Source organism: Perissodus microlepis, chromosome 16 (genome assembly GCF_051167445.1).
Source record: "Perissodus microlepis isolate ML-2025 ecotype Zambia chromosome 16, ASM5116744v1, whole genome shotgun sequence".
NCBI lineage: Eukaryota > Metazoa > Chordata > Actinopteri > Cichliformes > Cichlidae > Perissodus > Perissodus microlepis.
Window position 1 is genome coordinate 21069826 of NC_140476.1, and position 22943 is coordinate 21092768.

The following is a 22943-nucleotide window of genomic DNA, read 5'->3' on the forward strand; positions in this document are numbered from 1 at the left end:
TTTTCCTGCCATGGTTTGTGTTATACACTATATCGCCAAAAGTATTTGCTCATCTGCCATCACACGTAGGTGCAACTGAGTAACATTTCATTCTTGATCAATAGGCTTGAACATGTCGGCCCAGCCTTTGTAGCTACAACAGCGTCAACTCATCTGGGAAGGCTTTCTGCAAGAGCCGAACCCGACTCCTGAAAAACAGCCCTGTAGCATAATTCCCCCTCCACCTAACTTTGGTGGGTGGGGGAGTTGTCCCAACTTACACTTGGTATAATGCAGTCACACAAGCACCGTTCTGGAAATTGCTGGACAGAGAAGTCTGATTCATCATTCCAAAGGACATGTCTCCACTCCTCTAGAGTCCAGTAGTGGTGTGCTTTACACCACTGCATTCAGTGCATTGCACTTGCTGATGTAAGGCTTGGATGAAGCTGCTTTGTAGAGGAAGCAAAAGTACAGAAATTTTATGAAAGTTAAAGTATTGATTCAACTTCATTACTCAAGTAAAAGTGAAAAAGTACGGGCTCTGAAACTTACTTAAAGTAGCTCTTTTGAAGATGTTTCTACCAGCTATTTCTGTGGAAAGCTAGTTGAACCTTATGTTATATTAATGTAATTAAAATCACATTAACATAGCGCGGGAATACAAATGCGAATGCAAACTTTATTTCAGTCTAATGAGTCCTTATAAATCTACTCTGCTTGAATCAGTTATGGAAAAAAGGGGAGTGTTAAATTGAAACTTGGCAGGTGGGGGAACCCTAAAATTGGTCGTAGTATCACAGCATTGGGTAAAGAATCACAGCTGAAAATTTTTATTGTGAGCTCCAGTGGGTTTTCTTAGTGTATAGGCTGTGATCAGCCGATCTGGCCTACTGCTGCTACTATTAGGTTCACTGCTCTGTGTGGATTCGCACGACTGAATTCAACTAGATGTAAGCAGATGTTTCATGAATGGTCTTGGCTGATTTCCATCTTGTACACTGACAATATTTTGTTTATACTAGATGGTATAAAGTAGCTATGAAGGTTAATTTCAGTGAATGCCACTCAGCTAAATTCATTTTTATCTCTGCTATCCTTTATGTAACCTAGCTCCACCCAGCACACTGTCCATCACACTTCAGCAAACTAACAAACTAACTAGTAAGAATTCTGACTTTAATCTCAGAATTCTTTTTTTTCCAGCGGCCCTAATCCTCTTTCGTATCTCAGAATCCAGTATTCTGAGATTAAAGTCGGAATCCTGAGAAAAAAGTCAGAATTCTGACGTTTTTCACAGAATTCTGAGATTATAGTCAAAATTATGACATTTTCTCAGAATTCTGAGATTTTAGTCAGAATTCTGACTCAGAATTCTGAAAAAAAAAGAAGTCAGAATCCTGAGTCAGATTTCTGAGATTTTAGTCAGAATTCTGACTCTGATTCTGAGATTAAAGTTAGATTTCTCACTCAGAATTCTGAGATTAAAGTCAGAATTCTGACATTTTTCTCAGAATCCTGAGATTAAAGTCAGCATTCTGACTCAGATTTCTGAGATTAAAGTTATAATTCTAACTCAGAATTCCGAGATTAAAGTTAGAATTCTGAGATTATAGCCAGAATTCTGAGAAAAAAGTCAGAATTCTGACTCAAAATTCCGAGATTAAAGTTAGAATTCAGACTCAGTATTCTCAGATTAAAGTTAGAATTCTGAAGAGAAAAAAAAGTCAGAATTCTGAGATTAAAATTAGAATTCTCACTCAGAATTCTGAGATTAAAATAAGCATTCTGACATTTTCTCAGAATTCCGACTCAGAATTCTGAGAAAAAAGTCAGAATTCTGAGAAAAAGAATTCTGAGAAAAAATTTAGAAATCTGACTCAGAATTCTGAGAAAATGTCAGAATGCTTATTTTAATCTCAGAATTTTGACCTTTCTCTCATAATTCTAACTAGTAAGAATTCTAACTAGTTAGAATTCTGACATCAATCTCAGAATTCCCCCCCCCCCCCCCCAGTGGCCCTAATCCCCTCCCGTAGAGTTAGCACACTGTAGTTTGTTTTACAGGATGTCTCTCAATTTAGAATAACATAAATTCACATCAAATACATATCCAAAATCTGATTTAACAATTGAGAACTTGCATATATTTCCAGTTTATTAAATACCACTGAGCAGTCCTTACCTTTAACTAGGTATTCCTTTCCTGACCTGTCTTTCTTTCTCCATCTCTGAGTGAAGTTAGCTGGACATTAGCTAGCTAGCAGACAAGTTGCACACATAGCCATGGAAGTGATTGAATTCAATGACTTGACTTCAATGGATGAGTGAATATTTTCAGCAATATAGTATCAAAAAACATCAAAAGAACTGCAGGCCTCACTTATTTCAGTTAAAGTCAGAGTTCATGATTCAACAATAAGAAAGCAACTGGGCAAAAATGGCATCCATTGGAGACTTGGCGAAAACCACTCCTGACCAAAAAAAACACAGAGTCTTTTAGGTAAATATTCTGTGGACTATGAGACTAAAGTTGGACTTTTTGGAAAGTTTAAATTCTGTTGCATTTTACATAAAACTAACACAGCATTTCATAGAAAGAGCATCAAAGCAACAATCAAACATGTTGGTGATAGTGTGATGGTCAGAGGCTGCTTTGCCACTTCAGGACCTGGACAATTTGCCGTAATTGATGAATGTTCTGTTTTCTACCAGAAAATCCTAAAAGAGGATTTCCACCAGTTTGTGTCCTAAAGCTCAAGCTCACTTGGTTTATGCAGTGGGACAATGATCCGAAACATACAGGCAAGTCCATCTCTGAATGGCTCACAAAACAAACGGTAGGTTTCGGAGTGAAAAAAGTCTGAACTGAGTCCAATTGACATGTTTTGGCATGAAGTTAAACAAGCCATTTATGCTTGAAAACTGCATTGCAATTTGCAAATTCTGTAAAGAAGAGTGGGGCAAAATTCTTCCACAACAATTTGAAAGACTCGCCAGACTTGCCAGTTATCATAAATGTTTGCAGTTCTGGGTTAGGGCAGCTAGGGTTAGTCCTCATGATATAAATGAGAAGAAAGTTCATCATGCAATGTCACAGATTTCTCTCTGGACTAACTGACAATACCACTTCTATCTTGAGGTGTCAACCAGTCAAGCCAGAATGTGCACTTCTTATTGTCAATAAGTAAGGCTGGAGTTATTCGACTGTTTAATGAATTCATGCATACCAGTGACATCGCGTCATCCCCATCAACGAACACCTCAGTGGCTTCAAGCGTAGGCTTAGCTTCTACAGATGGCAAGAACATCCCTGCCGTACAACTATGGCAGTGTAAGAAAATGAGTGAACATCTGACATAACTGGAGTAGAGCAATGACAGATAAACAACAATAAACCTCTTGTTCTACATTAGTGCTAAAAATACAAGGTCACTGGGGTCAGAGTCCCCAGAAGAGACCTAGTGTCACCTGAATGGAAAAGTACATAATAATGATGGTCCTCACCTAAGAGGTCTGTCTGCTAACTTATGGATTAAATGCTGTATTGCTATTGTCTGAGTGACATTTTCTTTGAATTTCCCTGGATTATCTTGTATTTTCAGGTTTTGAGTCTACACAAGACATCGCTAAAACATTAGAAACTAGATAAGCAGCAGCCAGCACCCACAATGAATACAGATTTATGAAATTCATCCATCATTTTATTGAGCGTCTTACCTAGCTGTGTCAAGGATGCATGTAATTAAAGCTCTTATATATGCAGTCTGTGAAGTTTGTTTACACATGGAATTTGCAAAGAGGGTTACCAAAGATGATCCTACTGTATTTTGTCATAACCATGTGCCGTCACATGGTGGCAATGCAGCATAATCAATGATGCATGGCCGGCATTGGTACCATTGCCGTCTCTGTTTCTGCAGATACGAATGTTTCATGACAAAGCTGTTGTCCCTTTCTTTTACGCTGGATGTCACTATTGGATCAGCTGTTTGTGCAAAACTGCTATGCTGACCTTCACATCCCCTCCCCCAATCTGCCTGCCAGGTCTGCACCATCATGTGTGCTGAGGCAGAAGCATGCATGTGTGAATGAGGCTGTCTGCTGCTCCACCTCCTCCCCGTCTCCCTCCTTCACCATCCTCTGCGCTGCATTTTCCTGCAGGAGACTCGTCACTGTGGCTGAGGCTGTCACAGCCATAACAGCTTCAGCATCAGCATCATTTCCTCATCTGTCTCAGCAGCATCCAGTCCATCCTGGAGAGCATTCATTTTTCACAAGCATACTCGCACTGCCACGCAGCGCACACCCCCTTTTACCTCTCTTTCCTCTAGATTTTTAACTCACATCCTAGGTTCGTTTACCCTGTCGCATCTCCCTCTTCCCTTCTACTCAACTCAACAGTCTCCCTCACCACCATCCACTCTTCCATAGTACCGCTCAGCAAAAAGCAGGCAAGCTGTCTCTTCTTCCTACAAAAGCGTCTCTTAGCTGGACAGCTGGTCTTCCACTGTCCCTCTGGAGGATGATCCTGTGGATGAAGACAGAGGAGATGGCCCTCGGTGAGCTGCTAGTGAGACTGAGGACCGTCACCCAAAGCATAGGTGGGTGGCAACGACACAATCGGAAGCAGCTCTTGTCTCTGGTCATTGTATTTTTTGCTTGCTGAGGATGTTGCATGTTGATCTTAAACATAGACATAGGTGAAAATACTATTACTAAAATGCAGGCACAGTAAGAGACATATTATTCCTTTGCCTTGCTGGAATCAAGTCCAAATGGACATCAAAACAAAAGCAGTTTACAAAGCCAATGTAGGATCACAATGTCGAAGCATGTTGTACAGGAAACCACACAAGCTTGAATGTGCTGCTGTTCATGATCATTCTGCCTCAAGACATGCAGGTGCTTAGCCGGAATACGATTTTATCTTCTGAAATAAAATGTGGTTCATGCTGACATTAAAGAGATATTAAAGTATTTACAATGCGGATAGACAGAAAAACTATCGCATGAAAAGCTGTCTCATTTTTTTACAGAAACGCAGGCTGTACACAGGGTGGTTTGTGTTGTGATACACTACCTCACTAACCCCAATTGTAGTACTCCACCCTAGACAACTATAGTGTGTGGAATATGTCTGATTAGCAAAAGTGTTTTTAAAAAATGAGACACAATGACCTTCCTCTGTAACCGTGGAATGATTATTTAACATAACCTTTTCATTTCCGAATATTCGCACGGTTTCTTTTACTGATTTTGCTGTTAGGTCTGCCTTCCTGAGCTCCCCTCATGGTGTTTTTGTGGTTAGACGTCTTTTTTTCTACTCTATATATGACGTTCTCCTGCTTTTGCAGCTTCTTGATTTATCGCCACCAAATCAAGGACAGACGTTTCTCCTGTGCTAAACTAATGCCACTGATGTGATTTGTGATCTTTGCTTCTGGTCCCTTTTGATCCATTTATAGAGATCTCCCCTAATCCACTCACCGCCAGCACACAACCACTCTAATAAGCATGAACGCACACATGCACAGCCTGCACAGCCTGCACAGACAACCTGCCAAACACTTGGGTGTGTTAATATTTTATTTAATGTTTGTAAAACCTTACTTAGAAAAGCCTACCCTAAAGAGTTATAGCTTTCAGACCCTCATTTCATTTTGCACCTGTACATGTCAAGCTAAAGTGTGCGTCCTGAATGAGAGGAAATAATGTTTTACTAAGTGCATTTACTGGTTTCCCCTTTGCATGGTTTCATTTTTAAGATGGTGAAAGCATGGCAGTAGTGAGTGGGTGGACTTGACTAAGGAGGGGGGACTTGGCTATGCCCAGGCTAGAGGAATGAAAATGCAATGCTCTAAAGGCAAATCAAGAATTGCATCACTCTACTTAGCTAAAATCAAAATGAAAATAAGGTCATATTGTTTCTGGGGGGTTTTAAGTCTGCAATACTATCCTAAAACTGTACATTAATCCAGTCCCTGGTAGCTGTTTATAAGGAAGTGTGACAGGAATTCGCTGTGGCAGGAGAATGAGAGCAGTAATCGGCTCAGAGAGGAGAGTAACGCTGACCACAGAAGACAGCAGAGAGGAAGGGAGAGTGAGGAAAAGGGAGATTCGGGGAATCGAGTCAGCTAAGGATGCATAGGATTTAGCATCATCTAACTTGAAGAACTGTTTTTTCCTTGTTGTTTTTCTCCTCCTCTGATGGATGTTGCATTGTACACTGTAGAAAGCTGAAGTATTAATGATTTATTTTTTTATTTTTTTTGTCCCTTGGGGAATACTGCACTCCTGTCTGTTTCAACTTCTGGTTGCTGGCTGTCTTTGCAGTGCTATTAGCATGAGTGCAACACAACCTGATATAAACCAAAAAGATCTATTTGGATCATAACCTGTAGATGAGTGCATTTTCCTTTTTTGGTAAAGATGATGGGTGATCCAGTTCATCCGTCAATGTAGTAAGCTGTGGGTGGACATGAGTCGTTTTTTACAGCTTATTCAAGGGAAGGAGAAAATAAAATATTGGGTAAATGGTAGCTTTTCCTAAATGCAATTAAATAAAGCTAACGGATTTTGATCAGATTGTTGCGAATCACACTTATACAGGTAATAAACCAAAATATTAGACACATTAAAACTTTGACCTGATGATGGTGCTAGAATACAGGTTAAAGGATCACCACGGTAATCATTCTAAGGGATGTGTGCGTGGGTCTTTGTGTGGGTGTGTGAGCCTTTATGGCAGTTTATCAAATACTTAGATGTTCACTCACAAAATCACAATTAAAGACACCTGTTGTCTTCGTACAGGAAGTCATGGATCACTAGCGTCATGTGTAAACCATGAAATTTCATGGCAGTCCTTTTAACAATTGTGGAGGTTTTCTAGTACAATAACACTGATGAACCGATCCATAGCACCATGCTCAGTAATTTAATTGGCAGAACCATTAGTCAGTTAACTGAAAGGAAAACAGTAGGTCAATTATGAATATAATACTTAGAGCCATAATCATTGGAAGCCTCTTTCTGACTTTCTAACTGGGCATTTGACCTACTTCCAGCTGATTTAAAAGGACACATCCAGTTCACTGAGTCACAGGTGTTGGCTTTTCCAGCAGGAATGTGTTCTTCTGCAGCTGGTGAAGCTTAGGGGGGCTGTTTCTTTATTTTTTATTTATCGTGCAGCACACGCATGCAAGCCAAGTGGAAGAGGCTTATTATATACTGCGTGGGGGAGTTTATGGCTTGGAAGGAGCTGACTCTCATGAACCTTTGCTTGAAAGCAGTCCATCTCTCCCATGAGTATGGTTACATTTTGATAATGGTCATTTGTAACTGAGCAGATTTTTCACTGTTTCATTGCTGGAACATTAACTCAACAAGGAGGTGTATAAATCAAATACTATATTGTGTCAGGTTCCTTTTTAAGCTAAAGGTCAATGGTTCATTCTGCCCTAAGTGGGCTATGCTGTTCATCCTTAAAGGCAGAGCAGGTGTATAACCAGATGGATCCAGCAGGCAACTATCAGCTTCCAGCTAGCCAGCCATGCTCAGAGAGATATAGTACCTAGGGATAGCAAGAGTGGTAGTAAAAGCATTCTAAATTTGTCTTTTGCTAGTTACAATTACTGTTTCATGTAAAACAAAATCTAATGTATGACTATATATATCCACCACTTTAGGATACACTGAAACATTTACTAAATGAGATTCAGTCTGGACCCCTGTAGTGTAGAGAAGATTTCCATCTGCAGTGGTTTATATTTAGCGGTGTGGCTGTGTCCTGTGACCTTCCTCTAATGTACATGAAACCCCAGAGGCAGGGACGGAAGCAGTAAGACCTTGACAAAGAATAGAGCATCAGTATAACTTTGATTAAATAGAGAAGAAATCATGAAAAGTGGACCTGAGGTGAAGATGGTGATTTGCTGCAACTGCAGTCAGACTTAAAAAGTAGGCCCTATATAGGATTTGTCATTTGTGTAGAAGGGTATCAGCTAAGCCATCAGCTGGTCAGCTTGGACTGCAGCTGAGCTTGACTTTGAGAAAATGCAATGCTCGATTTGAGGTCCCCAGACGATGAATCCTAATGGCTTTGGTGATCCCCGGTCAAAGTGTGTGGAGCACAGAAGAAAGCACCATTATTAATAAGTGTGCATTTGTGGTTTTTAGTTAAATGCCCTGACAACTTTTGGAGTTTTTTTTCATGACTGTAGACTCTTTACTTATTTTTGCTCTTTGCAGGTTTTACCACATTGGGTTATTGCTTTGGTCTGTATGAAGGAGAGGAAATTTAAGTTGTCAGTTCATCAGTTCATGCCCTGAAGCTCAAGCATACTTGGGTTATCTTTGTCTGATATTAAAATGTATTTAATCTAAAATATGTTAACTGTGAGAAATATATAAAAAAAAAAAAAAAAAAAAAAAAAACAGGAAGAGAGAGAGAATAGGTTTTCACAGCACTGTAAGTATGTGCCCAAACACCAAAGGGGTAATAGAAAGTTAAGTATAGGAGGTGGAATATGTCATAAATGGGGGATCAGACATGATTAACAAGAAGACAGGGATGGAGGGATGAGGTGGAGATTAGGGCTGAATGTCTGTGATGGCCAAACCCGTGGCCACAATCTAAAGTCAGTAACTCTTGTATTTTCATTTCTTCATTTGAACATAGTAACACACTTTAGTTTCCAATAACTTTATTGATTGGTTTGGATACATCTGTTCTATTTGTAAGCGCGCACATTTAGTTTACTTATGTATTCATATCACTTCATTACTTTGATTTTTGACTAACCTTTTTCTTTTTATTTCTTACCTGCCATCATCCCTGGGAGTTCCTGGACAAAAGATGGTAGCCAGGGTTTGAAACCACTAAATGCAAAAAGGGATAATTGGACCACACCACCACTTCCTACTGAAGGGGAGAATGTGTGTTTTCTTTCATTTAAAAACAAAGTATTTGTATTTAATTAAATATTTGAGTTCAGGGTTTAATGGTTTTGATTTTCTTCTTTATTAACAAACTAGATTGTACTGCATTGTGTTGTGATTTATGATTGTGTTTGTTTGTTACCCCCTCATGTGTCACAATGGTCTGATCAGCCATTATATATATACCCTTGTATGTCATTTGTGTTTAGGTCAGTTAGGTTTGTTTGGGCAGTCATTTGGTTTGTTGTTTGCGGTCGTTGCCTGAGTTCAGTTTTGTTTCTTTGACCTCTTTTATGAGCTCAACATTTATTACTTTTGTAAATATAATTTTGGGGGGTTAAATAAATGAAAACCATATTTTTCTAATAATTCCTGGGACGACTCCTGTTTTTCAACTCGGTCCATCACAAAGTCACTGAATAGCTAGCTGAAGTTGTGTGTCCCAACCGCTGTAGGTGCCTCATTGGTATGTGAGAGAGTGCATCTCCCCTCTCATCTCTATTCTAAGCCTATAAAGTGCAAGCTGCCTTTTTGCTTGCCAGCCAAACACTCACACAAAACCCACAAATAAACCCATGCCTGCCAATAAGCAACCTCCTCTCCACTGTGTTTGCTCCTCCTCGGTTTCAGGCAACATAGTAACAAGAAACTTTTTAACTGTTGCCATAAAGTTTATGGGGTTTTTTCTTGGGTTTTTTTGCTGGGTTTTTTGTTTTTTAAGTCTTACAGGTGATTGGCTTTAGCGCAGTAGTTTTTTGCACTGTGAATTTAATGCATGGAGGAATCCCGTGACATAGAGGGAAAGAAAGGGTAGATTAGTTCAGGAGTAGAGGAGTATAATTAGCCTAAACAGCAGAAGGGGATTTATGCTCTGCCGGCTGCCCTCTGCTTCTGCTGCCTTCCACCCTCCTCCCCTCTTGTCCTTCCTTGGAAAGCATTGCTTCTCTCAGTTGTCAATAGTTCCACTGACGATGTGTGTGTGTACTAGGGGTCTGTGTGCGAATGTGTGTGAAGGGACCTGGGCTTGTTCTCACCTCTAGTGTGAACAGTGTTTATTTCAGAGTTTATGCAGACAGTGACTCAGCTGTTTGTGATTCTGCAAGCTTTGCACTGTGCGCTTGCCTTGAGTCCTCAATGTGGCTCTGCAGAGGACAGTAGGCTTATCTTATATGTAGCCACTGCAAACATCTCCGCACAGGAACGCGTGTGAGAGCATCTCTTTGTGATCCTGAGTAACCTGGCACATTAAAAGAAGGATCCTTCCCATGTCAGCATTTGGGAATTATGCTTTGGAGTCTGTCAAAGCTTTAAAAAGTGCAGCGAGGGGTCTCTCTCTCTGGATGACAAAGTTTGTTTTAGAGGGGTGAGACCAGCAGCCAGCTCTAATGTCTCTCCATGAGTTTCTTCGGGAGGGCGGTGAGGCATCGTTCCGGATCATGAACCGCCTCAGTCATCTTATGCAGAACTTGGAATTCTCTGGACTGGGCTCGGCTTTCCCTTTCAGCCCTGCCAGCCGCAAGAACTCCTGGAGAGCCTGGGATGGTAGGACTGAGAAAAAAGAGTGTATTCTGTGTGAGAGTGAGTGTGCATGTGTGCACGTATACTCGCAACTTTTTGTGCCTGTGTGTGTATTTGCGCATAATATATTTTTCATTGAAGCTTTGGCTAGAGTATGTAGGGCATCACGCCCAGAGACTCACATACAGTGTTTCCTGTGGGCTTCCCTTGCCCCCACCCCCTCTGCTTGGCTGTTTCTGTGTCTTGATGTGTATAACATTTTGTGTGTGAGTGCATGACTGCGCAGCTTAATCAGCTGCTTCAGTATCCAACATGCACATCTCGGCAGCTGCACTGACATTTTTCCATAGAAGCAGTGAAAAATTCTTCAGCAGATGCAGAAACTGCAGCACAGAGCAGCAGAAGAGCTGGTGCAAAGGAATGCTGATTAAAGCTGCTGAGCTAACAGTTTGATGTCGTCTCAGCCAGATTGTTGCCACTTTTACTAACACACAGCAAGAAAAGAAATGGTGAAGAAAACCAAGAAGAGTGTTTCTCAGTGGGATAGTGGGATGCCAATGGTCCCGCTTAAGCCATGTGAGTCAGGGGTCTTTTTTCAGCGTTTTTCTTTATCTGGGAGATATAGAAAGCAGCTGTTTTCAGCTATTCTCCTGCTGACTGTCTATATAAATATTTTAAAACCTTTTGTATTCTTCATATTCTCGTTTCTCATGTTTCTCTTTGTGATTCTGTTAGATATTCATGCAGTGCCTGCTGTAGGTTTTACTTCTACATATACAATTTGTGCATATACTTTCTGCACAATGTGCATGATCTGAACACACAGTATGTGCATTTTTGTCTGTACCTGAAGCTATGAGATTTCAGAGGAAGGTTTTCATTTCCTGTCCTCCCAGCTCTGTTTAAGTCATTAGCTATGAGGAGAATTTGAGAGAGGGATCTCTGTTTTTTAGCTGTTATGTTTTGTAGACTGAGACTATTAACTCTGACACCATGGAAAATTCTCAGGAGAAAAGATTAGCAAATGTTTTGGTGTAATAGTTTTGTTTGATTTCTTGCATTTGCAAGTAACTCAAAGTCTGCCAGTCCTTCGCTCTTCTTGTTGATCAAAGTGATTTTTGCACAGTTGTCGCCGCCTTTATAATAACATTTGTAGACAGTGAAACTGTATACAGAAGTATGCTAATCGGCCACTTTATAAGAACTGCTCATTGATGCAAATATTTAATCTATGTGCCTACATGTGCAGAGTTGGCAGCATTTAGACATGTAGACTTGGTCAAGATGACCTGCTAAAATTCAAACTGAGCATTAGAATACATACACCATCGAGTTTACTTCAGAAGGAAATTTCAATGAATTTACTTGCCATCAGATTGCACAATCTCAATAATAAATTAATCTAAAGGTATAAAATATAAAAATATAATCTAGGATATGTGCACATAATAATATAAGAGAAATGAGTCCATATACATTATTATTGGTAAAACTTTACAGAATATTAACAATGGAGCAGAAAACCAGAGTAAATCATTATTCCAGGCACTAAATTGCCCTGTTCTAAATATACAGATGTGAAACGTTTAATAAAATTTGCCTTGTGCAGAAAATAAGGAAGAAACTAGCCAAAAAGGCTGGTCCAAGTGTTTCAGAAACTACTGATTTACTGGGATTCTTCCATAAAATCATCTCTAGGGTTTACTGGGAATGATGCAAAAGAAAGGAAATATGCAGAGAGCAGCAGTTCTCTGGGTGAAAATGCTGTGTTGATCTCAGAAGAGCATCTCTGAACATGTCAAACCTTAATGCAGATGGACTACAACAGAAGACCACACTAGGGGCTATTCCTTTCAGCTAAGAACAGGAAACCGAGGTTACAGTCTGCATGGGATCACAAAAAGTTGAGCCTTTTTCGAGCAGAAAGGAGGGGAGAGAGAGCAAGGAAGGACATGCAAAGGGCCACAGTTTGGACTCAAACCCCACCTGTTGCATTTTAGCCAAAAGGCATGTGGCTTCCACCACTGAGCTAAGCTGGCACGCTGACTTTCAGTTTATGATGCAACATTTGATTGGTTGAGTCAACTTTGTGTAAATAACATAAAAGTATAACTCCATCCTGCACTGTACCATTCAGGGGGTTTGTTGGGTTATATTGGTATTGAAGATGTTTTCATGGCCCACTTTGCACCTTAGTACTGACAGAGCATTGTTAAATATCACAGTCTGAGTATTGTTGTTAACCATGTGTCAGTATAGCCATCTTCTGATGGCTGCTCCCAGAAGGATAACCTACTATCTCACAAATCATCTCAAACTGCTTCCTTGAACATGACAGTGAGTTCAGTTTACTCAACGGGTATCCACAGTCACCAGATCTCAGCCCAGTAGAACACCTGATTTGATGGACTGTGCCTTGTTTGACTATCTTGCTCACTTTAAGCTGCATAGTTTTCCAGTCTAGTGGCTTTAGCTTTGAACTTATAAAGTTTATGCCACTGATAACCTGCATGCCCTTGGTCATAAAGCAAATGCCCACGTTAAACACACAAACACACCGATGCAGAGGCAAGCTGCACACACTTTACACAAGTATACAGGGAGTGCAGAATTATTAGGCAAGTTGTATTTTTGAGGAATAATTTTATTATTGAACAACAACCATGTTCTCAATGAACCCAAAAAACTCATTAATATCAAAGCTGAATGTTTTTGGAAGTAGTTTTTAGTTTGTTTTTAGTTTTAGCTATTTTAGGGGGATATCTGTGTGTGCAGGTGACTATTACTGTGCATAATTATTAGGCAACTTAACAAAAAACAAATATATACCCATTTCAATTATTTCTTTTTACCAGTGAAACCAATATAACATCTCCACATTCACAAATATACATTTCTGACATTCAAAAACAAAACAAAAACAAATCAGCGACCAATATAGCCACCTTTCTTTGCAAGGACACTCAAAAGCCTGCCATCCATGGATTCTGTCAGTGTTTTGATCTGTTCACCATCAACATTGCGTGCAGCAGCAACCACAGCCTCCCAGACACTGTTCAGAGAGGTGTACTGTTTTCCCTCCTTGTAAATCTCACATTTGATGATGGACCACAGGTTCTCAATGGGGTTCAGATCAGGTGAACAAGGAGGCCATGTCATTAGTTTTTCTTCTTTTATACCCTTTCTTGCCAGCCACGCTGTGGAGTACTTGGACGCGTGTGATGGAGCATTGTCCTGCATGAAAATCATGTTTTTCTTGAAGGATGCAGACTTCTTCCTGTACCACTGCTTGAAGGTGTCTTCCAGAAATTGGCAGTAGGACTGGGAGTTGAGCTTGACTCCATCCTCAACCCGAAAAGGCCCCACAAGCTCATCTTTGATGATACCAGCCCAAACCAGTACTCCACCTCCACCTTGCTGGCGTCTGAGTCGGACTGGAGCTCTCTGCCCTTTACCAATCCAGCCACGGGCCCATCCATCTGGCCCATCAAGACTCACTCTCATTTCATCAGTCCATAAAACCTTAGAAAAACCAGTCTTGAGATATTTCTTGGCCCAGTCTTGACGTTTCAGCTTGTGTGTCTTGTTCAGTGGTGGTCGTCTTTCAGCCTTTCTTACCTTGGCCATGTCTCTGAGTATTGCACACCTTGTGCTTTTGGGCACTCCAGTGATGTTGCAGCTCTGAAATATGGCCAAACTGGTGGCAAGTGGCATCTTGGCAGCTGCACGCTTGACTTTTCTCAGTTCATGGGCAGTTATTTTGCGCCTTGGTTTTTCCACACGCTTCTTGCGACCCTGTTGACTATTTTGAATGAAACGCTTGATTGTTCGATGATCACGCTTCAGAAGCTTTGCAATTTTGAGACTGCTGCATCCCTCTGCAAGATATCTCACTATTTTTGACTTTTCTGAGCCTGTCAAGTCCTTCTTTTGACCCATTTTGCCAAAGGAAAGGACGTTGCCTAATAATTATGCACACCTGATATAGGGTGTTGATGTCATTAGACCACACCCCTTCTCATTACAGAGATGCACATCACCTAATATGCTTAATTGGTAGTAGGCTTTCGAGCCTATACAGCTTGGAGTAAGACAACATGCATGAAGAGGATGATGTGGACAAAATACTCATTTGCCTAATAATTCTGCACTCCCTGTATGTTCCCCAAGCCATTTAGCACCACTGCATCTTCGTTTAATAGATATTGGCTGAATTAGGAGACAAAGAATCAAGTCTATTAGCCTTTTTTTTAACTGAAATGTATCTTTTGAACAACTCACTGTAATGGAATCTAAATTGCCACTTTGTATTAAGAGACAGCGTCTTTCTTTGAGAGGTCTCCTTAGAATTAAGTCTTTCAGTAAGTTTGTAAGAATGGGGTCTTTTGAGCGGAGTAAACAAGAATAGAGGCTTTGAATGGATCGAGTCAGTGAATGGTTAAATGGGGATGCAGGCAGTCTTTGAATGGGTTGGTCAGAATGGAGGCTTTGTATTTTTAGTCCACATTTCCTGAGATAAGGCAGACGCGGATCGCGAGTTTTGTTGCCGTAGGTAAATGAGCAGTGGAAGCTGCAGTACCTTTAATAACCAAAGTGACGCACAGCAGCTTAATGTAGAACCTATTTCCCTATTCTTGATTAGTCATGAAGAGGCATGACTACTTCCTTTTTATTGGTCAGACTGTCAGTTATGTAAAGTTGGAGGCTTTTTAGCTAGTTAGATAACTGTCCTCTTAGGGGAGGTATAAAGGTAGTTGGACCAGGAGAGAGGGTGGGGTCTAGCAGTACACTGTAGCTTTTGTATACAGGGAAGGTAACCTGAGGTTGCAATAGGAAGTGCTCTCAGTTACTGCGTCTGCGGGCTGTAGAGCACCTGCAGCCTGACCAAGAGGTTAAATGTAGTGTCTGGCGAAAGGTAGAGTCAGGATGAGAGGGAAATTGTTGTTGTGATATTGTTTGTGAAGCTACATGGAAGAAATGCTGGAGAAGAGAAGTGAAGGAGACATAGACTGGGACAGGAAGATGGGAAGAGAGGAGATAGCAGATTTGGGCTCCTTGATGGATGTAGACATCGAGGTTGAGCTAGATCCTGAGTTTTGCTTGGAAATGGACTCAGAGGTGACTCTAGCGGGACAGGTGAGTCCAGGCTCACAGGAGTGCTCTGACAGTGAGGAAGTGGACTGGTTTGTAATTCAAGGACACACAGATTCTCTGGTTGTAGGTGAAGACATGAAAGAGGGAAGGGCAGCTGAGATTGAGGCGTATTACACGTCAAAGGAGAATGGAGAGACTGATGAAAATGCAAACATAGATATGGAAGATCAGAGGAGCAAAGAGGAAATGGTAGAGGAAGTATCGGATGCATTTTTGGGGCCAAGGGAGGAAATTGGGGTTCATGTCCAGCTCACTATTGAGGAGGTGGAAAGTTACTACAGATTTTCTTGCCGTTGCAACTGGTTATGTGGTAAGTTATACCTATTCATTCTTTATCCTCTCTTTCTTTTTTATTGTTGTATTACATTAACAACAGTTTAACCCTTTAAAGCCGGTCGGAGCAGGCACGCTCTGTTTTGCCTAACTATTTTTAAATCCCGGTAGCACTGCAACCACGTAAGCTAGCGCAATAATTTTTTTTGCATATGAAACTGGAGAAGTTGTACTTACATCTTATGCCATCAGCTTGTCCTAGGTCACAGTTTCCTTCCACATATAGCTTTGCAAAAACTGCATAAAAAGCACTTGCAGCAACAAAAACATAATATTCCAGAAACACGCTTTGCCGATCCGATCAGCTGTTTGTATCACTTCCTACGTTGGAATAGACGTCAGCACGAACTTTTGCATGTCCGCCATTACCTGCCCGTGACGTCATTTCGCGGAAATGTAGGGGTTTTTTTTACCATCAGGGCCTCATGAGCCTATACTGGTGTTTTTAAAAGTTATCTTTGACTTTATGCCTTTCTGTGTCATTTCTGGGATGCTTAGGACTCATATTGCACTACTGGAAATAGTTTATTTTGATGCATATGCTGCTTTTTTGCAAATTTGCAGTATAATATTTATTTTCGTTTTTCCAGCAGTATATAAAAATTGGTGTATTTCAAAAATAAAACTATGAAGACACTCAAAATAAATTTCCTGTGGTAGGAAACTATTTTGTGCAACTTTTTTGTATTTACAGTTTTGAGAGATAAGCCTCTTAAATTTCTCTAACTAGAAATATATGTTAAAAAAGCAAAAACGATTTTCAATGTTTTTGTAGTTTATTGCACTTTTTTGCAATTTATGTAATTACTATGCACTTAATGCATACATATTATTAAAATCTGGGTTATAATGGTTGTATTGATGTATAGCAACTTGAAATGCTCCCAAAAATGGCACTACAACATGTAAAAATATAATATAAGCTCTGGCGGACTTGGTTCTATGGTAGGTCTTAAAGGGTTAAGTAATGGCTCTCATATCTTCAAGGGGGTATCTTGTAATCATTAAGACATGATATTTTCATTCTTGAACTTTCAAATAATTCTTATTTTTCTTATACTGTGCGTTTGTGCAGGCCTCAGTTCATCCATGGTCTGAGAAAGTAGTTCCTCTCCCTTCTTTTTCTTCTGGAGTGTCACCTTTGATAAGAAAAGAAAGGCTAATATTTAGTTCTCTCTAAAAAAAAATACCACAGAAACCACACAACCACACAAAAACACAGCACTGACTTTGGACAAGGGCCAGAAATGACTGACATCACAATGCAAACCCAGTAAATCATTTGACCAAAGAAATTCTGATTAGGTGCTGAGCCACCACAAGCAGCAACAGTGCAAGCTGACAGAGATATTAGAAGATTCTGTAAATCTTCTGAAGGGACTGAACCATACTACTATTCAATTTTCTATGCATCCAGCTTTCTGCCATTTATGTCCAGAGACCACTTCAAACTAACCAGTTTGGATATGCCCACAAAAAAACGTCACTTAGGAGTAATCAGGAGCCCAAACCACATCACCTGGCTGCTTTTGAAGTGGAGGAACAACAGCTTTTCATCCTTTTTCTAAGACCTTCAGCTGAAGCTCTGTTGCTTGTATCATTTTCTTTTGTTCACTACCTACATAGCCAAGGGCGAGGGTAGGAACATAGCTGGACCAGTAGTTTGACAGCGTAGCTTTCACATTCAGGTCTCTTTTCTCCACATCAGACCGGTGCAGCTTCTGCATCACTGCAGACGCTGCACCAATCCATCTGTCAGTCTCCTGTTCCACTCTTTCCTTGCTTATGAACAAAATCCGATATACTCATAGAGCAATTTATTTGCTTTTTTATTCTAATAAACTTAGTGACCTCTTGTATCTTATTAATGGGAATGCTGTATAGGAGCCCAAACCCAGTAGGATAGAAATGCTTCATTCTAACATGAAGTCTTAGTTTGCAGTGAATTGCAGCAAACTTTTCTCCAGTGGGGACCAGTGAGCCTATATCAGCAAAACTATAACTATAACAGCAAAATGTTCCAAAAAACCATCAAGTCCCTTCACTGTAAGTCACAATGAGATAAGATAGGGTTTTTTTTGTTTTGTTTTGTTCTTTTTCCAGGGGTAAATATCACCCCTTACCTTCCTCCAACCATTTGCTTTATCTCTGCTACTCCTCCTCCTTCATGACCCCTTAAGCACCTTATTCCCTCTTGTTGCCCACCCAGACCCCCACTGCTCCGCTTCCTGCCCCTTCCTGATCCCAACTGTTAATTATTTGAATTTTATATTTTTTGAGTACATTACTATAAGATCACATAGAGGGAGTGGATCAAGTGAACAGCTCTGGTGAATGAAGCAATTTCTTAACCATATAAATTAACAAGAAAATAGGCAGTTTGTTTTGTTGCATGTGCGTGTGTGTGTCAGTCACGTGGGCCTGTCAATCCAGGATTTCTTTCCCCTCGTCTACTCCTGCTTAATCTGTGTCAGTAGTGGCAGGCAGTCCAGGTGTGTCACTGTGACCCACTAAAGTTTGACCAGTTGCCCACAAACGTGTACGTGAGTGGTCGCTAATCCCAGTCGTTAAGCTTTCTAAAGAACATTAGCGCCTCACCCAGCAGGTGGTATGTGATTGTGTGTCTGTATGTGAGTATGCAGGGAATGTTGAAATTACTTGAAAATTATTTAGAGGGAATATTTTTTGTAACAGACATAGTTACTGTATCACTAAAGAGCAGAATGCTCTAATAATAGCATCTCAGTCATCTTAATGTAAAGAGTGCTCTTTTACACGTACATCCTTGTCTCACTTTAGGTTGTTTTGACACCACAGATACTCTGAGGAGAGAAAATACAAAGAAAGACAGACTGGAAAAAACACTTCATAGTTTCAGTGTCTTGTAGTATCTGATACTGTTTCAATTCACAGCCAGAGGGGCTTTTAGCATTGTGCATGTGTGAATAGTTTATGCAAGCATGTGAGAAAATTATGATTTGTAGAGTAAGGGCTATAGGAGATACAAATGGTATGAAGACTCTAATAAAATAATGTGTAATAATAATAATGCATAGTAGAAGGTAAATAAGGTTATGTTAACAAATCAAAACAAAAAAAGCTGTTAAAAAGGAGCCAGATCGGATATTCAGGGGGAGACTTTTCGGTAACCGAATAGCCCCTTTCTCTAAACAGTGCAGCTATTGCCGGCCTGGGTCGGGGCCGGCTTTGATTTGATCTGCGTGGGAGATTCTGGGTGCAAGGTGTGGTTGGGCAGGTCAGAAAGTGGAAACTCTTGGAGGTTTCTGTGTGAACTTGAGCACATTAGAAGCTTGCGAGCACCTGTGAGAGCTTTCCAGATGGCTAGCCTCATGCAGCTTTGTGTCCAATGACCTCAGGCACTGCTGGCCATTATCGACGTAACAACACTGCTTTACCAAGTTACGAACATCAGATATGGTCATTTATCTAAGCCTATATCCACTTGCTTGGTTTCTTTTATTAAAAAGCCATTTGTGGGCGACACCCTTGCTTTAGGTTAATTTGAGAGAAAAGAGGAAAAGAGAGTTTTTGTTCCGATTAACATCTGTAGGGGTCAGTCAGTAGAGAACCTTTATTATCGCTTGGCCTTAAAAGCATTGAAGGGACAAAACTAACTCAGTTCAAAGAAAAGAGGATTTTTACTAAAACAAACTGAGGTTCAATCAGTCAGTATGTGATCAGTATGGTCTGCACACCTACATTTAGGAGGGTAATGTACAATAAATTTGTCCAAGCTTAGTGCTACAGAAACATGTATAGTGAAGGAGATTATGAGTCCGATTATTTGACTGATGATGGCAACTGGGTCAGGTTTTTGCTTTTGAAATGTACACTTTACTGAACTTCAGACACATGCGTCAGTGTATTCCTAGATGTGGCAGATTAGTGTAATCTTGGAGTCCACCTCAGAGGTCTCCGGCTGTCATGCAAGATTTAAAACCACCTGCTACAGTAAACAGAGGCTGTACAGGACCACGTGTGATAGGCTTCACAGAGGTCATGCCATTGAGGTGCACTCCCTTTATTGCTAATTTGGTTTCTTACACATAAGGTGGCTATAAAAACAGTGCTGAAAGCCTATTTTCTTGGCTGTCTTGTTACTGACTGATTTCTTAAATGACTTTTTTGTCGAGTTTGTTTAATGCTGCTTTCTCCTAACTCCTCTTAACAGCTTGGAAGAAGGCCAGTGTGTATCAAAAAATCTTAACATCTGAAAATTACTGACGGCATTGATTTGTTTACTTTTTGCTAGACCACAGTTATAGTCAAACACAATATGATTAAGCCAATATCACTCTAAGCAATAATTCATAGTACAGGCTAAAAAACATTTTGAAAATCTGGTGAAGAGCAGTTCTTGGTGTTTGAAATGTCACATTATCTTTCATTGTTGGGCTGTTTTAAACTGACCACGTGTTCTTTTCTTGGCTTGCATGTGCCTTGCATTTTTAGTTCATACACAGAACTTTAAAAAGATGCCTAATATTCCATTTTATTCGATTTTTTTCATTAGACTACTATTATGTCTAATGAAAAAAGGGCTGTGAAAGGGCTCTGCTCTATAAAATCAACAACAAGAAGAGATTAGATTAACAACAAGATTAGATCAAATATGGACTGAGAGGGGAAAGGGCAGCAGTAACAGGGGCCAAGTGTTACACACCCAGTTGCTTGAAACAGAAACAAACTGGAGTGATTACTTACTCTGCACATGCTCATTAGGATTCCCCCTCTCTCTCTGCTTATGGAAAGACTGCACAGTTGCTTAACTTCTGCAGAAATTCTCAAGGACAAAGCTGGTTTGGATATAATGAAGTCATGTTTTGGATATGAAGCATTTTTCTTCTGCTGTCTAAAGTTTGGATGACTGTGAATTCAAACTTACATTAGTTCTATCCCTGTGTTAAAAATTTACATCAACAGCCCATTATAACATAGGTGTTCGTAATCCAGGATTTTAATGTACTGTTTCGCTGGGTCTGTGACCCAGAATTTTGTGTTTATTTTTGCATTTGTGATTTATTATGTTATATTGAAAGGATGTTAAGATCTAGGATTATCATGTGTTTGCCTTGAGTTTAGTTTTGTTTATGTTTCTCCTAAGTCTTCTGTGTTACTCTCATGAATTTCTTGTCTGTGTGCTTCATGTTGTCTAGCCGGTGTTATGTCACATGTTTCTCGTTTTTCTTTCCTGTTTGTCTTGTGTTTCTTTGTTCAATGTGTTTAATTTTACTCCTCCCTGTAACGTCGCTATGTTCATTTGTGTCAGCTGTTTCCCCATGTGTTTCCACTTCCCCTTTTCACCTCCTGTACGTATTTAAGTCCACTGTCTTTCTTTGTTCAGCATCAGGTCGTCTGTGTTAATTCCTTCTGTGTCACGGCAGGTTAAGAGTTTTTCATGATTCTGCTCAGTTCATGTTTTTTCATCATAGTTATTTGCATGTTCCTGCTCAGAATCATGTTCCTGTCTGTAGTCATAGTTATCATAGTTTAATCATAGTAACCACAGTTTAGTTTCCCGAGTTTAGGTTTTAGTTCAGTTTTTGCCCCTATTCGCCTTTTGACTTTTGTATTCAGGTTTAATCAGCCTGAATAAACAGCTCGCTTTTTGTTTGAAATGCAGTTTCGTCTCCTTTTCGCGCTACACGCCGTTGGCTTCCCCTGGCTGTGACAATCTATTGGGGGCAATTGTAACAGTTTATTATTATTGTTGTTTTCTTTAAAATGACATATTCCACTACACTATGAAAAAGCATATTTTGTGTAAAATAGTGTTTTTTTTTAAATGTGTTAAAACAATATTAGCTTACATATGGACAGGAGAAAAAGAAAGCAACAGTTTGCAGGTATATGCATGACATATACAGGTGAAGCATGTGAGAAATAAATAAATACATGTCATCCATTTTACTTCGGATGCTTTTAAATGAATATATCAACATGTTTACATGATCTTATTATGTTATTTTATCAAGATCTGTTATGCCATCTGCCATATCTGTTGTCAATACTAACATGAAATACGTTAGAAACTTGTTTCATCAAAGCATTATCATGCATTTAAGTCACCTGTACTTCTATTTAATATGTAGACTTAAAATCGAATTACCACTAGAATAGCTTCCAGGTTTTTCAAGTCTTTGTAGGCTTTGGCACATCCTGCAATACCCAACATTTAAACAAATTTTAAAGTATTTAAGCTATATCATTAGATATAATTGCAGCAATGTGATTACCTCAAAGATCGCTTCTTTTTGAGATATAGTGGCGTGATGACTTTTTTATGTAATAATAATAATGGATTGCATTTATATAGCGCTTTACAATTCCACTATTCATTCACACACTGGTGGAGGCAAGCTACAGCTGCCCTGGGGCAGACTGACAGAAGCGAGGTTGCCATATCGCACCATCGGCTCCTCTGGCCATCAGCAGTAGGTGAAGTGTCTTGCCCAGGGACACAACGACCGAGACGGGGCTTGAACCGGCAACCTTCCGATCACAAGACAAACTCCCAACTCTGTTTGTACACACCAAGGGAGCCATTTATAACAGTCTGACTTCCTGGATCAAAAAGAATATTGCAGTCTTGTCCTTATTAGTAAAAAAGGAAACACCTATTGTACTGCTAGTTAGTGTACATATATATGTTCCTTTTCTCAATAAATGTTACAATAGTCCTCGGGCTTCCCTGCCAACAGCTGGGAGCAAAACAGATTCAAAGGACAGACGAAGACGGCACATTTAAATGAGTCCTATCACTAAACAGTGTATATGTGTGTGTTGCTTTGTTTGAAAAGGGAAGAGAGTGACATGTTTTTGTTTCCCACTACACTAACTCTCTGATAATGATGGTGGCCAAGTAACCTGATATGACCTGTTGTCAAACAAAGAGTGACACTAAGACTTTGGTTTGTTTAAGCTACACTAAGAGAAGTGTTTGCATAAAGGGATGGTGTTAGTCACCTAAAATGCACAGCAAAGAAGGGAACACT

The 22943-nt window shown here is 40.0% G+C and overlaps 1 protein-coding gene across 8 annotated transcripts in view; it reads left to right on the forward strand.

Annotated features, from left to right (window-relative positions):
• The first annotated feature begins 4032 nt into the window (after positions 1-4032).
• mcf2lb (mcf.2 cell line derived transforming sequence-like b) overlaps positions 4033-22943 on the forward strand; it is a 45736-nt gene continuing 26825 nt past the window's right edge. For 2 of the 8 annotated variants that reach the window (XM_084908893.1, XM_084908898.1), the window contains exon 1: positions 4033-4583. In XM_084908893.1, the coding sequence (XP_084765019.1) occupies positions 4505-4583 (79 nt within the window). In that variant the 5' untranslated portion in view covers positions 4033-4504. Of the gene's footprint in view, positions 4584-9966; positions 10465-10756; positions 11017-15381; positions 15905-22943 lie in introns of those variants that run through there. The other 6 variants (XM_084908896.1, XM_084908895.1, XM_084908891.1 and 3 more) reach the window with 6 other exon arrangements.